At 38.8% G+C, this 18,983-nt stretch overlaps 1 protein-coding gene across 1 annotated transcript; it reads right to left on the bottom strand.

Annotated features, from left to right (window-relative positions):
- Positions 1–17,053: 17,053 nt before the first annotated feature.
- LOC105982321 (replication protein A 30 kDa subunit-like) lies at positions 17,054–17,785 on the bottom strand. The gene has a single exon (XM_013011931.1). It carries the CDS (start codon positions 17,783–17,785, stop codon positions 17,054–17,056), a length of 732 nt encoding a protein of 243 aa, XP_012867385.1.
- Between the last annotated feature and the right edge of the window lie 1,198 nt (positions 17,786–18,983).

The following is an 18,983-nucleotide window of genomic DNA, read 5'->3' as shown; positions in this document are numbered from 1 at the left end:
ATGTTATAAGTGAAAGCTTTACTTTCACCAGTGTAATGAAAAGTAAGAGATAAATGAGCCCATAATATGCATGGATACAAGTGGATAAAGAGTAATTTATACTAATAACATATATGAAATATGTATGTGCATTCATACATCTGTGTTTCTCTATGTACATATATCTACATATTCATACATGAGCATCCATATATGTATATACAGTATATATTATACTCATAATATATATTTTAATATTACATAACAATATATAATATGTAGCATCTAATATATATCAGATATAATATATGGTACATATAAACATATATAATATATATTCATACACACCGAATACACAGAGTGTGGAGATTTGGATTTGGGAAGTTCATGTACACATACTGCAGTACAGATTTCATTATCAGTGTTTCTATATACTCATTGTCACATAGGGGTGTACCTGTTTGATCATGTGGACATAAGTATAACATGTTAAAAGAGAACATTTTCTTTTTCTGGGTTTTACTTTTTTTGTTTGTTTTTTTGCTTTTGTCAGTCATGGGGCTTGAACTCTGGGCCTGGGTACTGTTCCTGGGCTCTTCAGCTCAAGGTGAGCACTCTACCACTTGAGCCACAGGACTATTTCCAGTTTTCTGATGGTTAATTGAGATGAGTCACACAGACTTTCCTGCCCCGACTTACTTTGAACTGCGATCCTCAGATCTCAGCCTCTTGAATAGCTAGGATTACAGTCATGAGCCATGGGAGCCCTGCTTTTTTCTAGTTTTATGAGCTGTATTATGATTGTTTGACAGGTCCAAATTAAGTGTAGTGCATAATTGTGTAATTGGCATTTCTATGACCTTAGTCATATGTCACTGATTTCTGCTAAAAACATTCCAACTTGTCTGCAGTTTGTTTTAAAATTGTCTCATTAGTTCAAATAAGTTGCCTTACTTATACGTATTTCGTGTAAGCTGCTTTAAAACATTGAGGGCTATTCCTTCTGGCCACCCACATCTCTTTATCATTAACTAATCCCCACTCCATTCCCCTCTCTTAGGCACACTCCCCACACTCTGATGTCCTGTGCCTTTTAGAAAACAACTTGTAACTTATACAATGAGTATGTTGCTCAATATTTTGCTCTTCATTTACTTGAAGAAAGTTCAAATTTCCCTTTTGATTTCAAAAAAAATATTACTTAGCTAGAATCTCATGAATTCTATATTAAAACAGGCATCTTTGATTTTTCTTCTATAAGCCTGTTTGGACAGGAGCTGAGTAGGAGGACATGGCTGAATCTCATTATTAACACAGTCCCATGTGACTTCTCAGTGTATCCAAACATCTAGAGAAACCCATCAGAGCACTAAGCCAAGGCACACTGATAGAAATGGCTATTTTAACAGCAGTGACATGTAATGTATTTTTCTATTGTGTTCCAAAAAATATTTTGGTTCTGTAACTTTTAATCTTGATCTAGAAATATTCACACACAAGATACGTGCCAAAAACATCATAAATATACTCTCACACACTCTGCAGTGACTAGAATGTGTCATGGTTGGAATACTTTCAGGTCTGCAGACATGGTACTTACTGGGACTATATCACAGGGTAGGATGGAATGATTGTATGACATCTGTAGATGAGAGGAGGCCAGTAAATGCAGAATCTGAATAGAAATAACAAATTGATATCTTACACTTATTGTCCTCCAAGGTAGAAGTTACTACTGCTCACTTAACCACCAGTCACTCAAGTGGTGGCAAGACAGTGAGAATTTAAAGACAAAAGAACAGAGAGTGTTCCACAATGTGCCACAAGAATTTTGACATGGAGTGTATTAAAATTCAATTATTTGCTTAAAATTTAATTGAAATCTATCATCACCCCCCAAGACTTACAGCAATAAATGTTATTTAGAAAAACTAAGATAAAAGTATTGTCAAGAATGTCACAATTAAGAAAATTTGTGGCCGGGCACCAGTGGCTCACACCTGTAATCCTAGCTACTCAGGAGGCTGAGACCTGAGGATCATGGTTCAGAACCAGCCTGAGCAAGAAAATGTGTGAGTCTCTTATCTCCAATAAGCCACTAGAAAACCAGAAGTAGCACTGTGGCTCAAGTGGAAGAGTAATAGCTAGCCTTGAGCTGAAGAGCTGAGAGACAGCACCCAGGCCCAGAGCTCAAGCCCCACAGCCAGAGGGGAAAAAAGAAAGAAAGAAAGGAAGAAAAAGAAAAGAAAGTTTATGTTTGAACAAATGACACAATTTTACTCATAAACTGATGTTCATTTTTAAGTTTCTAGGTCTTTAAAATTCTCTGATTACATTAAGTTGTAAACAGATGAGGTCAAGAGTGGAGGGCAAGCTTGAGATGGTGCAGGAACTGTCAAGTCATGAGTTAAAATCATGCTGGTGGTCAGCATGTCAAGTGACTTGTCTAGTCAGAGTGTTCATTTCCAAATCAACATAGATGCAGCTTTCACAGAAAGTTACAATATGCCAATTTCTTTACACTAAAGGAGGCAAGTTATCTTTTTCTCACTGTACCTTTGTGCTTGCAATTGAAACATGGAATCAAAACAAGTGCCTATTCATCAATGAGCATATACAAAAATGCCATATGTGGACAAAATCAGGAATGAGTCAGCTGTAAAGAATGAAATGATGGGCTGGGAAGGTGGCTCAGTGGTAGAGCACTTGCCTTGCATGCCTGAGGCCCTGGGTTTGATTCCTCAGCACCACATAAGCAAAAAGAAAAAAGCCAGAAGTGGCACTGTGGCTCAAGTGGTAGAGTGCTAGCTTTGATCTGAAGAGCTGAGGGACAGCGCCCAGGCCCAGAGTTCAGGCCCCACGATTGGACCCCCCCCCAAAAAAAAGAATGAAATTATATCATTTGTAGGAAAATAGAAGGAAAGCCTACCATGGCATGCCAAATATACCACATTTTCTCTATGGTTTGTAAATCTTTAAAATGAACTTTAAAAATGAACAATAAGAATGTACAAAAGGTCCTTTTCTGGGAAGGATAACAGTGGGAAATGAGGAAATGACAGGAGAAGGTATGGGAGATGTATGAAGATGGTCTTAGTATTTGATAAACCTGGAGCCAGAACAGCTGTTGAAATCATCCCAAGAGTGGAGAACAGAGGTATGGAGTCTAGAATGAATGCATACATGGAAGCATCATGGTGTAAGCCTGTGAGCAACAAATACATACCAATAAAAAATAAAAGGATATTGCTTCAAAATGAGAGCACGATGTTATTTTTTTAAATGGCATGATCTCCAATTCCATTATGAACACTGATTTATAACAATCTTAAGTGGACAGATATAAGGCAGTCAAACAAGTCAAGATTTCAAAAAAAAATGAAAACAATCATTCAAAAGTCGCAACCTAGTGGAAAACATTGAAATGCAACTGGCCCTGCTCAGGTACTGGTTCTCAACTGACATGTATGCATTTGAGGAAGAAGCCACATCCTTTACTCTAGGAGAGACACTTCTTTTCAATTCCACATACATGGAAGGTTTTCCATAGAAGAGCCCTTGCTCTTGACAAGAGTATGGGCAAGAGACTGAGTAGATACAATCACCAAGGAAATTCCCTCAATGGCCTCCTTCATGCTGTTCATAGTCCTGTGAAGTTTGTCAGTGACAAATACCCAGCATTTCACTAGTCAATAAAGAACTCCTACATAACTTACATTTCTGAGAGACATGACAGAAGAGTAAATAAAAATTCCTTTGTATCCATTTATTATTATTAATACTGGCAATGTGTCATAACACGGCTGAGTGCTGCCTGCAACTATAATTTTAAGGTTGTTCTAGTATTCAAATATATATTGTATATAAAACACAGTGTGTATGCACATACAAATATAACACTAAACAATTCAAATGGAGAAGGACAAAGATATGCTAGTTGTTTGATGATACATGTTTCTTAATTCAAAATCAAACTGAAAACTAAGGAATATCTGTTTCCATTTTTTGTCTTTTGGTGGTAATAAACTTTTAAATCTGTATTTTAAAAAATTCTCCCAGTATAGTATTCAAAAGGATTTCAGTTCACCATGGCACTCTAATAGTACAATGTATCTTTGTTAACCTTCTAAAGACACCTCCAACTAGGTAGAACTTTACAGATTACAGAAATCCTGAATTAAATAAACACGAAATCCATAACTAAGAAGTATTTGTTTAGTGCTCTACTCTGAAGTAAGTGTTTCTTTTTATGGGTAGATAATCAAATGCACCAAGAATTTCCCATTGATACATGGATTTCACCATAGATATGTTCCTTTGGTCCTGAGGAATTCAGATAATGAGTGAGGAGACAAGCTGAGTTAGTGACCAGCAATTACACCAATGTCTTTGGAGGCAATTTTCTTCTTCTATCCTGACAAAGGACAGGCGGGGCCTGTCCTTTCTATTTTGCACACATCTCTCACATTGATCAAGGGACTACTGAGCCACCTGGTGAAGGAAACCTAACTTCAACCCCCATGCAAGCTGTCTCTTTGTGAGCATGTCTTCATGCGCAGGAGAGAATCGAGGGGCTCCATGCTTCCCCTAGTGGGCACAACAAAGTCCACAGTTACAGAAAGTGTCAGAGGACTAGGATTGGTAGTATTTGACTTGAGGATTTTACATAATCCTTAAGAACAATAACACTTCATTATTTCTATTCATGGGCAATTTTATAAAAGTGTAGCTCTATTGTTGATATTCAAAACACTTAGCAGAAAAATCTTAGAGATTGGGTTGAATAGGAGAATAAAAAAAACAGAAAAGGGGAAGTTATAGAAACTATTCTGAACTAACCTCTTCATATTAAATTCATTTAATCAATCAAGATGTGTAGTTTACTTCTAAAATAATATGTGGAATGTTACTGATTGTACTTGAACATATTAAAAACAGAGTAAGACCATGGAACTGGTGGCTCCCATTTGTAATCCTAGCTGCTCATGAGGCTGAAATCTGAGGATCACAGTTTGAAGCCAGCCCAGGCATCAATGTCTGTGAGAAAAGTATCCAATTTACCACCAAAAGGCTTAGTGGAACTATGGATCAAGTAATAGAGTGCTAGCCTTAAGCACAAAAGCACAAGAACAGTGCATAGGCTCAGGACCTTCCCTAGTCACACCCCCTAAAGTAATGTTAAAGACATAGATGTTCTGTTATTAGTTGTCAGAGAAATTTGTTGTGTCCCCCTCTAGCATACATTTAGTTCTGTGAAGATTGCAAAAAGCACAGTTTCATTTTTCATTAAAGAATTCCCAAATATATTGGATTAAAAAAAATCTCATGAAGTAGAATTGGAATTTTCTAGTCAACACTGCAATAACACCAAATGTGTCAGAATGTACCAGTTTTGACCATTAGAGAAGGAAATTGATCTAAAAAAGTACATATAAAGCTGGGCACAGTGGCTCATGCCTGTAATCCTAGCTACCCCAAATACCTGCTTTTAGTAAACCAGCTTAAATATTTCTAGATAATATTCCCAAGGACAGGAAAACATCGAGTCTCACTATATATCCATTCCATGGGTGAAAGCAAGCATTTGTCAGTGAGTTGCTTCACAGCAATAAACCCTGGCAAGAACAAGAGCTGGATGTGGGATCAGAAATCATTTTCAAAGCTCTTGACCAGTTTCTTCCTTTTCTCTTCTCCAAGGTCTCAGTCACAGGACTTGCTCTTTCTGTCTTCCACACACATTGACACCAAGCAAGGAAATACTTTAACTCCTTTCTGAACTATTCTTCCCTTGATCCACACATGAATCTGTGGAGTGGAGAAACACTAAATGCAATTTTTCTCCAGCCTTCCTCTAAGTAGCCACACCAAAGAATGCAGCCATAGAAAGTAACCAATTCATCTTCCTTTAGAAGACTAAGCTTTTTTTTTCCTGACCCCTTGGAGTTAATAGTGTTTTTCTGCTGCATTCCCGTGAAAAATAGTTGGAGTACAATTTTGCAAAAATAGTCACACAACATTTCAATTTCTATCAAAGCTGACAAAGAATTTTACAACAACGTATCTTTCTTAATTACTCAGAGTGAAAACATTTAGCAGATAATTTGAGAGAAATTCATTACATAAGACAGTTAAATGGAAAAATTCCATATAAAGAAAAATGTGGGGAAGCAATAGTACCTTTTGGGATCACATTTTACAAGTTAGGTAACATACTAACATTATATTCTAAAGTTGTATTCCTTATGTTTTATATCTCTCTAATCTCATAATCTGTTTCTGCATTACAAAGTCACTGACGTTGGATTATGTTCTGTCATTCTTATTTTATTACTTACTTGCTGAGTTCATATTGTTGAGTGTCCCTATGGATTATTCTCTCCACATGCTGCTCCGTGGGTTTGAATTTCTAGTTTGTGCATCTCTTTTCCTTGTTAAGTTGAAAAACTTGAGAGTTTAACCTTTTAATCACATATTCCATCTGGTTTTCTGTTGAATTTTCTGAACTCTTTGAACATGTTCTTGGCTCCAAATCAAATTAAAATACATATATAGGGGTTCTCATACTGGCTGGGCATGACTCAAGCATTTCAGGACTGGCCATGTAAGAACAAAGCCCAGACTTCATGAAAACAGCTCCTGTAAGAATGCTTCCAATGGCTCACCCCTGTAATCCTAGCTAACCAGGAGGTTGAGATCTGAGGAACATGACGGGAAGCCATGCCAAACAGGAAAGTATGTGAGACAGTTACCTCCTAAACACTACAAATAAAATACCTGCTTTTAGTAAACCGCTTTTTTAGTAAACTGCTTTTAGTAAACTGCTTTTAGAAGTGTTGCTGTGGCTCAAGGGGCAGAGCTCTAATCTTGAGAAAAAGCTCAAAGACAGTGTTGACTGCCTGAGTCAAGCCCCAGCCCAAGTTTTTAAAAAGTAGAAATAAACTATGATCATACCTGTTGAGCATGACTGAGGCATGAAAGCACTAGCCATCAAGAGAAAAAAGCACAGAATCTCCTAAATAAATTGCCACAGTAGTCCAAAGAACTGGTATCTATTTTTTTTTAAATCTCAATACTGGTCAGTCCTGAAAGCAATTTTAAGGATCTGAAAAAGATTCTGCAGTTCAAAATATTCATTAGCATCACCTGTGCTCCATCTGACTTATCAAAGCATTTTGACAACGGAGGAATGCTGGGACTGAAACCGAGCACTGTCACCTGTCAGGGAAGCATCACCACACAGCTTCTCTGCAGCGCCAAATTCGTTTTATTTCAGCACGTGAGGAGTGGACCTTTTCACACCCTTGTCTAGCTTTGCTCATCAGTCCCAGCTACTAACAGTGGCCACACCTTTCCCTCGCACTTCCCCCCACCCCTTCATTGGAAGTGCAGCAGCTTCCGATGTTTGGTCCCGCCCCCTCTGGTTTCCATGGAACGTTTCTCTCAGAGGCCTTCATTTCAAAGCTAAACTCATATTTTCTTCATGCACATTTCAGCCCTGACCTATTTAAGGAGACCATTTATACTTACGCAGTATTTCTTCCTGCCATTTTACTTGTAGACAAATCTACAAAATCGTTTCTATGCAGAGGTCTCTTCTGTAGACAAGGGTTCTAACTCTTGTTGCTGTGAGCAGTGATTTTCTGATCCTGTAAGTAGGAGGGCAAACTTTCTGAAGATACTGAGCATCATTCTTTGTCTTGCTTTCTCCCACAATCCTTGACTTTTCCATAGGAATGGCACCCATTCTTTTTGGTGAGTAATTTCTATAGAGACCTATTCTTGCCATGGTCTTGTCCTAAAGCTTCTTTCAGACATACATTAAACTGTATTATTTGTAGGGTTGGGTACTTGGAGCCACTTCTTGATCCATTTTCCATGTGAAAATAGTGCCTGTGAAATGACTTCACCTGGCACCCCTGGCTAATGGACCCTGACATGAGCACCTCAGGAGGAGTAAGTGGTACATCTGAATATGTTTGTAATCTGTCTCACATTGTACTTTTGAATCTTAGAGTTCAAAGTATTTAATAAACCTAGGTTACAAGTCTACTTCACTTCTTTGATGCCTTAATACAATTTTTCTATGATCCTGATGGAGAGGGTAACTGGCAATCTCTTTCATGGAGGACTCTTAATCACTGCATTTTCCTGCCCTGTGTATGAAAAGTGTGCTAGCTAAATAGTACTTTCATACTTTTCAGTGTTACTTCAGTCTTGAGAGAAGTAGGTCAACACAAATGTCTATTTCCACTGAGAACTACATGTGTATAATGGAACTGCATGCAAACAGCTACTGTAAAACCAGAGAAACAATTCCCAGAAAAAACGACCTCAGTGCTCGCATGGAGTCCTCATGAAACCATCTTGTGTTCTTGATCATTACAAGGGAAAACATGGGTGACAGGAGACATTTTCTCCTGCTCAGTTCCCTCAAAAATTGGCATCTTCGTAGCCTTCTTTTCCCAAGGTTGACCTAATAACATGGGAAAATTTATACTACCAATATTTCACACAATGGGGTGGGATCAGAAGGGTACTGAATTCTTTTTTTCTTCCTTTATATCCTGTTATCTTCCATCTTTCCCAAGAACTTCCTCTTACCCCAAAAAGATATCAGGGAAATAATTTCCATGTCAGGCTCTGATACCATGGGTTCTAAGTAAAGGAATGTCTTACTGATTCTGTTGCTTGAGATCTGTCAAATCTAGTGATTTTCTGACCTAGTGATTTAATTAATTAATCTAGTGATTAACTGAACCTAGCAGGTCCATACTCTAATATCTCATCTTGTGATTTGTGTAACTACTTTATAAATTGTATGCCTTTTCTTTCATCTTCTATTATAGTCAAAACAAACTTTTGTAACAGAAAAAAAATTGGCATCTTCAAGTATTCAAAATTTCTACTGAGATGAGCTGTTTAAGAAAGACCTTGAAAGACTGATGAACGAAGTGGAATAGTTTATTTTTATTTTTAATATTGAATTTTTATTGTTTTTTATAGCTTTTTTTCCCCCAGAGCTGAGGACTGAATTCAGGGCCTTGTGCTCTCTAAGCAGGTACTCTTCTGCTCAGCTAAACCCCCAGCCTCTACTTTTATTGTTATTAGGAAAGAAGTACAGAGTTGTTACGTAAGTCAGGTAATGAGTACATTTCTTCTTGGACAATGTCACTCCTTCCCTTGCTCTCTCCCACCCACAAGTTGTAGAGTTCATTTTCAACATAGAGTCTACTGAGTACCACTGCTGTATTTGTTCACCCTTCCTACTCCAATATCTATGCTCCCCCTTACCCTCCCAAAGACAGAAAATCTACAGTCAAGAAAAAAAGAAATGAAAACAAAAACAACAAAGACAAAACCTTGGAATACTTTCTTAACCAACAATGGCAGGAGCACTAGGCAACTCTACCCTTTCCTATTGGAATGTGTGCGTCTCTATATTCCTGTTTATTCATGCAGTAGCTGGTCTCTCCTTTGTCCCTCTCTTTAGCATTACTAGAATATGTATCCAATAAAATTTTCAATATTTTACCACTGCAGTCAAATCATCATCTTCTTGTACTTCAGCTAATTTTTCAGGCAAGTATTACATTATTCGTTAGGGCTGATCTTAACAGATGATCTGTTTGACTCTGCCTCCTAAGTAGCTGAGGTTATGGCCATGAATTATGCACATGAGATATGGACATGCTCAGTTTGTTTTCTGAGATAGGGAAGTGGTAATGCCTTTCCCACACAGTCATCTACACAGGCTCTCCTCACTTTGGCTCCCATGGGCTGAGATCATACAGGTGTGACACTAGCACCGTATTCAGCTGTGTTTTTCTTTTCAGATGCCAGAGACAAAAACATTTTCTAGAGGGAAAAGTGCTCCCTAGGGACATATCATCCATTCTCTGTCCATTCTTTTTTTTTTTTTTTTTGCCTGCCCTCGGGCTTGAACTCAAGGCCTGGGCACTGTCCCTGAGCTGCTTTTGCTCAAGGCTAGCACTCTATCACTTGAGTCAAAGAACAACTTTGGGCTTTTTCTGTTTATGTGGTACTGAGGAATTGAACTCAGGGCTTCATGCATGCATGCCAGGTAAGCACTCTACCACTAAGTCACATTCCCAGCCATATCATCAATTCTTGGTGGGGAATATGGATTACAAGTAATTCTTTCTCATAACATCCCTGAAATATTAGATTATAAAGACAAACTCAGGATTCTAGTGCAAGTTTTTACTTAAATTTCTTATAACATCAAAAACTGTACGTCGGGAATATACTATACAACTTTGGGGGCCAGGTTATCAGGAGGGGAATAAAAATTGTGAGAAAATAAGACAGGGGGTGACACTGTTCAAAAAGAAAAGAACTCACTACTTGGCTTATGTGGCTGTAACTCCTTTGTACATCACATTTACAACAAATTATTTTAAAAGCCGGTTAAAAATACTTGCAGATACTTAAACTATACCAGTTTCTAGATGACAATGTTTGACCATTGATCAATACATAACAAAATAAAGTAGGTATAAAAATTTCCTTTACAATGAGCCAAATAGTTTCCTTTGCATCTTATTACAAAATTCAGCTCTTTTGAATGAAGTTGCCATCAAGTCAACAGGACAGCTGGAAAGAAGAAGCAGCACTACTGTGAATACAAGAAATATTGGCATCAATAACCTCGGTCAAACTGACTTCAGTATCCCTATACTCTGACACTGGAAAAAGAAGTCTTCCTCTTTGGTGTGGTAGATTGTGAGAAGAGACTGACTCACTAAAGTTGAGCTGGCCTGTTTTGCCCTTTGTCTCTTCAGCTTTTGGTGAAGTTGTTCAATTTTCTTTGTTTGCTTTTCTATGGTAGTTTTCAACAGGAAACCTGAAGTACAAGCCTACAAGGCAAATTTGGAAATAATGATTCCCACATATCCAATTTTAAATTTTTCATATAATTTTGAAAATGTTCTAAGTAAATGATTATAGGACTTCTGAAATATCTCAAAGGACTTGAGAACTATAATTTTGTTATGCAATGTGGGAAATTAGGATTCACTTGAAATATTATGCACTCATAATGTGCATATAAACCAATTAAAAACTCCTTTCTAATAGGCTTTTTTCTTCATTGCTGTTGAGTGAGAATGACTGCCCCTCTCAGGCTCAAAGGCACGGAAGAGTCTACCATTTGTTAAGCACTGGATTTGATCCCCAGAGACAACCATAAAAATAAATATGTAAAATTTTTAAACATTTTACTTGGTAGAAATGACCATTCTATATTGTGAGGAATTATGAATGAACAGAAACTTGCTAGGAGTACATTTTAAATATTGATTAAAGACTTCATTAAGTACTTATGCTTTAATTTTTATTTTCCTATAAATAGAAAATTTACTGAAAGTAAACAATTAGGAACTTAGAAAAATATTTATATGTAGAATATTCTTTCTGGCCACATCATTATTTTTTTGGGGGGGTCCAGTCATAGGGCCTGAACTCTGGGCCTGGGCGCTGTCCCTCAGCTCTTCAACTCAAGGCCAGCGCTCTACCACTTGAGCCACAGTGCCACTTCCGGCTTTTTTCTTTTTGCTTATGTGGTGCTGAGGAATCGAACCCAGGGCTTGCAAGGCAAGCGCACTACCACTGAGCCACCTTCCCAGCCCCACCACATCATTTTTAATACCAAATTTAAGGTTCAAAAATGTTGTTCTATCCTGAGATCTCAGTATGTTCTACTTTTATTAAGTAATTAAAATTGTGATATAAGAAATATACCTTAAGCAAGGTGCTGGTGGCTCATGCTTGTAATCCTAGCTACTCAGAAGACTGAGATCTGAGGATCATGGTTCAAAGCCAGCCTGGGCAGGAAAGCACGTGAGACTCTTATCACCAATAAACCACTCAGAAAACCGGAAGCGGCACTGGGGCTCAAATGGTAGAGCATTTGCCTTGAGCTGAAGAGCTGAAGGATAGTGCTCAGGCCCAGAGTTTAAGCCCCACAACTGACAAAAAAAAGAAAGAAAAAAAAAGAAATATACCTTTATGACATGTATCAATTGTCCAAAAATGTCAAGAACCACAAAAACAAACCCTGAAGAAACTGAGAGGTAAGTTGGAAATGGCAAAAGTTCTCCTATATATGTATTTAAATGGAGTCCAAATATTTCCATATAACTAGGCATATACTTCAAATGACAAAATTCTCCTTCCTGCTCTTCTTCACACTCTAACTGTGATAACACTTCTTTGCTTTCTGCTTGCTCCTTCTTGGAATCCAAATTTGTTTTCCAAACATATTCTTATATGTATTTTATGTTGTATTCTTTAAGTTGTGAAGATCTTTATATGAATGAAGTGAATCCTGGGATTGAAATAACCAACCTGAGAGAAAGCAAAAAAAAGCTGAGTTCTTTTGTGCATAAAGGACCATGTGTATTCACATTCTCTCATTCACATTCTGAACAAGAACATACAGAGTTTCTACCCTATTCACCACTGCAGAAAGCTCAGCAGGTAAACAAGTTACATCCCTCTTCTTGGTTAGCCTAGAGACTAGTGCAATGAAGAAGAAGGAAAATGACCACTGTCAATTCAGTATATGATGGGATAAAATGCACTTTCTCCTTGTACTAGGATTGACCTTCATTAGGTACAAGAGTGCTTTCCAGAAGAAAATGGCTACTGAACAATAAAAAGGAAGCAGGAAGAGAGACTGTGAACAAAATCAATCTAGTCTACAATATTTCTTGATGCTTCATTGCAATCTGCTTCTACCTAAGGTGGAATAACCAGTACTGAGTTATGTTTCTAACTGAAGCCAATAAAAAACATCAAGCAAAATACGTTAAAGCATTTTCAAGACAATAGATTTTAGAGAATGATGTCAGTGAAAGTACTGCTAAAAAATTACAGACCGGTATCCTTGATAGACATTGAAGAAAATGTTCCCAGTGTCCAGCCCCCTGCTGTGAGAGGGGTACAGGCCAAGGCACAAGGAAAAGGGAGCTAGAAGTTCCCAAGATTCAGTGATGAAGAAAACAGGCTGAGGAAATCAAGGAAGATGAATCTCACTTGACAGAGCCCTGGAGAGTACTGAGATGAGAGTACAGGGGAAATCCAGAGGATTTACACAGGATTCCCTTGCATATTTAACAGAGCAGTGGACTCACAGTGTTCAGAAAAGGGCCTGGCATCGAGGTATAAAACACATGAAGAGATGACAGGAAACTACCTGTTGTTCACACACTGCAGGGAAGTGATGACCTTACAAAACAGAGGACATCAGAAATGTCCTGCTTCAGCAGTGCAGAATTAACCCTCAATAAACTCTGGCCTGAAATGTCTAACAATTTATACAATCAAGACAGAAAGAATCAACTTGATTATAAGTGACTTGTTTCCAAAAATAGGGCTCAAAAATCAAAATGCACAATAGAAATATGACAGAAATCATACAGAAGTTAATGAGCATAACTAAAGTTAACCCATGTGTTAACTACCCATGTTTTACCTGAGTAGTCCTACTTATAAGTGGTATGTTTTCCTTTGATATTTGGGATAAGTTAATAAAAGAAATCATATGCTGATGGATCTTGATGCCAGTACCTCATCCCTATAATCCTGGATACTCAGGGAGGCTCAGAGGATCTGGGTTTGTAGCTAGCTGAGGCAGGTAAATACAAGAGGCCCTTATCTTCAATGAACCAGCAAAAAGGCAGAAAGTACAGGCTTGACACAAGTGGTTTAGAATCAAACATAAGCAAGAAGCCAAGCAAGTGTTTGAGGCTTAGATTTCAAGCCTTAGTACACACACACACACACACACACACACACACACACACACACAGAGTGATCATATTAAGAGGTTAAAAAGTAAAGCCAAAAAATTATCCTCTCTAAAAAGAAAGCTGTAAGAGTAATGGTGATCTGAAGTCTTCTACATAAACTGTGGAAAGGCAGTTCACCAAAGAAGATATATAAACACAAACTGCCCCTGACAGAATAGCAAACAGCAGCAGTCATCTGTGATGCAGTCAAAGGACACTGATATGCAGGGCATGAAGCAGTTAGAATGCTAAAACGCACACAAAAAAAATCACACATTACAGTGTGCTTGTGAAAACAGAGAAAAGGAAGTTTCAGTAATGTTATTGGTAATGGCTAATGGCAATGAGAATTGACAGAACTTTTGGAAGTTTTCTAACTTTTATTTTTACATTTTCCCATTCCTCCCCACCCCCACTTGCTTTTGATGGAAATTCTCACTATGTAGTCCCAGTTGGTCTGGAACTTTAATCTTTAGCCATAGATATATTGGGATTACAAATATGTGTTGCCATGCCTGGCTTCTGGAAAAGTTCACATAAACAAAATAAAGGAGCACGAAGAGACATTTGAAAGTGATGTCTATTCACTTCTTTAGTGGCCATGATTAAACATGGCCATGATTAATACATAGGTGAAAACATTAAATTGTACATGCCATATTATGTGTAGTTCATCACACATCAATAACAGCTCAAAAATTAAAAGAAAACTAAAAGCTCTACTGCAAGAACCCCTCTTTAAGGTTACAAGAAGATACATGAGAAATCTAGAGAAGTGAGGTCTTTAACAATGTAGCAATGACAAATGGTAGCTGGATTTTTAACCAGTGCTTGAAGAGATCTGGTGTGCCCTAAATATGTGATTAGCATTTGCAGAGTTGACCATGCTCTCAAGATTTGAGGTGAATGTGAAAGGCATCTAAGGTTCCTGCAGTACTGTACAGGTCGATGCAGTGTGACCCTCTGTGATAATCAGAGAGCACAGAAAAGAAGCGGTCAGTAAAAAGACAAAGGAAGGATTCCCACTATGAATGAATGCAATGGGGGAATCATCTCTTTATGGCAGAATCTATAGCTCTCATTCTACTTTAACCTAACCCATATTTGTGACATAATGCAATTATAACACATTGCTATTCCATGACACAGTTGTAAGGGGTGGTCATGTAAGTAATCTAAAAGACCTTAGAAGCCAGGTGCTGCTTACTCACAATTGTAATCCTATTACTCAGTATTTGGAGACCTGAGGATCGCAGTTCAAAGACAGCCAAGGCAGGAAGAGCCTTAAGATTCTCATCCCCTATAAACTACTCAGAACAAAACAGTAATGAGGTTGTGGCAAAAGAAGCTCAGGGACAATGTTCAAGCCCTGAGTTCAAGCCCCAGGACTGGAAAAGAAAAGACCTTAGAGGGATTCAGTGGCCCTACCTTCACTCTCTATTCGATGTTTACTTTGCATGAAAATTGCTCATAATTATTCAATTCAAACTCTTCTGAGACTGATTCAGACAGCTGAGATAAGAGATTAGAGTCATCTGTTCCATGTATTTGGTGTGTGATCTATCAAATAAATAACAGTATTTCAAAATGTATATGTATTTCTGAAAATATATCCAATACCATATGTAAAATATACAAATGGATAATTATTTTTTTGGTTAAGCTAATCTTTAATAATGTGCAATTTTTATTTTTTTAGTAGTTGTACAAAGAAGTTACAATTCCATGAGTCAAGGCATGAGTATAATGCTTCTTGATCAATGTCACTTCTTCCATAGTTCTCCCCCACATCCTCCTCCCATCCTTTCTCTCAGGTTGGGTTAAAATGCATAATTTTTAAGAATTGGAATATTACTTGAATATTTCATTCCTCTAGTTCTATGAAACAGGGCCAGAAATATCTACATCCATGGAAACCTATTCATGGAACTCACATAATGATTGTTCAAATTAAGTATAATAGTTGGATATTTTATTCCTTTTAAAATTGAGATATCATTTCATATTCTATGCAGGTTTTATATTCTATACAAGCCTTAGATATCCTACTCACACATTTCTATAGTTTTGAGATAGCTAAATTAGTGTAACCAGTAAAAGACATGAGGGTCTTGCACCTGTGGCTGGTGCATCTATTTTCTACTCAGGAGGCTAAGATTGAGTACAGTCGTCCCTCACTGTATTGTGATTCACTTTTTTTTGGCTTCACTGTACCTCGGATTAAAAAAAAAACCCAAATAAAACATATAGTGATCCCTCACCTATCGTGAGAGTTATGTTCCAGATACCACCACAATAGGTGAGGGATCACTTGTATTGAGGTTTGAAGCTAGCTCTGGGAGTAAAGTTAGTGAGAAAAGTCTTATCTACAATTAACCAGCATAATGCTGGAAGTGAAGCTGTGACTCATGTGGTAGGATGCTAGCCTTGAAAAACAAAGCTTAGAGACATCAGCCAGGTCCTGAGTTTAAGCCACCAAAGAAAAAAAGAGAATAACAAACTCTATAACAAGCTGTATATTTGGGTTATTAACTACAAAGGATAGGTAAGGGAGAGAGGCTCCTTGCCAATGTGAATTCCAATGATGATTTGTTAACCAAAGCCTTGAAATTAATAGGGTCTACAGTAAAATTACATAAAAATGTTCAATGTAATATGAAATGCTTGAGGATGTACTTATACAATTGTTAGACTCTTACATTCTGAATTTACTGGAGTATACAAAACCTTGTGAGATTTTTATTCATGATTTTTATATATGGATATATATATGGATATGTATAGCATCTATATATGTATATGTGTATACGTATACACATATAGATATGTATATAGATATGTATATATACACATATATACACACATATAATTACATATGGAAAAATATAATTATACATAAGTATTTTTTGTGCTGGTCTTAGGGCTTGACTTTAGGGCCTGAGCACTACCTCTGATCTCCTTTCAAGCTCAAGTAAAGCACTCTACCACTTTCAGCCACAGATCCACCTCCAGCGTTTTTCGTCGTTATTGGAGATCAAATGTCACAGATTTTCCTGCTCAGGCTGGCTTTTAGCTGGATCCTCAGATTTCAGCCCTTTGGGTGGCTGGAATTGCAGGTGTGAGCCACTTGTGCCTGGCTTTCCCCTCATAGATGACATGAAATTTATGTAATCACTTAATCTCAATAAAAATCATTTAAAAAAGTCAACATGTCAAGGGCAGGAGGCAAGGGCTTTTGGATGATGAATATTTGCTTCGTGGTCTCAGACGGCACATGTGAAGTGCTCAGCATCGGCAGTGGTGTGGATGTGGCCCTCACCGATCAGATGCTTGATGGCTTGCTGGAGATTCTCAGCGGTCAGGCTGGGAAGCTCTCTCTGCAGATCGCTGAAACTCTTGCCCTCCATGAGAGTGCACTTGTGAATCAAATGTAGCACCTCCTCCACGTGGGTGGACTCGCGAGGAGACTTTAGAATGCCACTGTTCTCATGGCTGCTTCCCTCCTGGCTGCTCTCATTGCTGCTGCACTCCTGGTCGCTGCTCTGGTTGCCGCTGCTGTCCTCATCGCTCTCGCGGCCGCTGGCCTCATTCCGGCCACCGGTGGCGCTCGCCATGGCTGGCTCCGTCTCGGACGCAATCCTCTGCCCAATATAGACTGGGTAGGATTTTCCCAGAATCATATGTGCATTCACCGTCTCCACAATATGGATGGTGAGCTCATTCATGTTTTTCAGCGGGTGGATGCACGCGATCTTTAGAATATTGGCTCCACCCGAACACTGGAGGACACCGAACGCCTTCACGTAGGCCCCGACCGTCACCAACTGCGTACCGTTCTCCTCATCAACATCCTCAAGGGCACCAATCGGCTGCGAGGTCATATCGTCAATCTTATAGCGAATGAATTTTGAAGTGACCTCGATCTTCTTGACAACTCCAGTCACCGAGACGCGGCCAACTTCGTGCCCGTTAAGGGTGAACACATTGTTCACCATCATGGAGGACAGAAGCTGGTTCACGCTACAAGGTAGGATGTCGGGGACACACTGCCGGACGGCCTTCCGCAGGCGGTGGACTCGGCCTCCCGCCCGGGGCTGTGTGTGCCCTTCGCTAGCCCCAACGGCACCGGACGTGCTGGCAGCGCTGCCATACCTACTCGTTTCCATCTTGAGAACAGCTTCAGCAGATGGGGGACCCAAGACCTACGGGGCTCCGGCGGCCTCTCCGCACACAGCTTCCACTCGCAGCAGCCGCAGCCGCTATGGCGCTCGGGCTCACGCTCGGAGCTCAGCCGCTTCTGGTTTCAAGCCTATCTCGCGATACTTGGAGAACCAATCACCAGAGTTCAGAAGCCTCAAGCGAATCCGGGCTTGACACAACTCCACCAGGACACCATACTTGGCGGGGTGACACTTGTTGCTAGGCAGACTTCTTAAAGTGACACACATGATTTCAAGCATTTTTCGTGATCTTCATAAGATTCGTTAGTACTACTAAAAAAATGTGTCCAAATGATTTCTGGTTCTGTTTTTGTATTTAATGTATCTTCCTATATATAGCACAAATTGCTTTCAGATTTGCCTAGTGGCTCAAGTTGATCTAGAAATCATCATCTTGCTACCTCGTCTCCCTATTGGTGTGATTATACACGCGCCACCACAGCCACTTGATAGCTGCTGCTGCTGCTGCTTTTTTTTTTTTTTTCTGGTCTTAAGGCTTGCACTCAGGTACTAGGACAGCGCCCAATACCTGAGGGCCCCCTTGAGCCACAGCTCCACTTCCAGCTTTTTCTGTGTTTACTTGGAGAAAAGAATCATGTGGACGTTTCTGCCCAGACTGGCTTTGAACTGTGATCCTCAGATTTCAACCCCCTGCGAAGTTAGGATTATAGGCATGACCCACTAGTGCACGGCTGATTGTTCCATCTTTAACCATTCATTTAATAACTACTTCCGTTGATTGACAGAAATTTTTGGCCAAAGTGTTCATCAGTACTTTACAGTTCTGTTGGTTGTGGTGTAGCAGGGTTAGGACTACACTCTCAAAGCACTAACATGGCAAATAATACTCCCAAAGAACTCACATCCTTGCTCAAAATATTAACTTTGGAGGCATTCTGGTAGAAATGGTAGGATTTTTACTTTATTTATTTATTTTTGTACATTTATTGTAAAAATGTTGTACAGAGGGCTT

The sequence above is a fragment of the Dipodomys ordii genome, unplaced genomic scaffold (genome assembly GCF_000151885.1).
Source record: "Dipodomys ordii isolate 6190 unplaced genomic scaffold, Dord_2.0 Scaffold1, whole genome shotgun sequence".
Lineage (NCBI taxonomy): Eukaryota > Metazoa > Chordata > Mammalia > Rodentia > Heteromyidae > Dipodomys > Dipodomys ordii.
Note: the sequence above shows the minus strand (reverse complement) of the source record. Positions and strands in the feature narration are given on the sequence as shown.

Excerpts from the sequence above, each read along its gene's own strand:
- LOC105982321 (XM_013011931.1), bottom strand. The coding sequence starts at position 17,785 with ATGGTGAACAATGTGTTCACCCTTAACGGGCACGAAGTTGGCCGCGTC.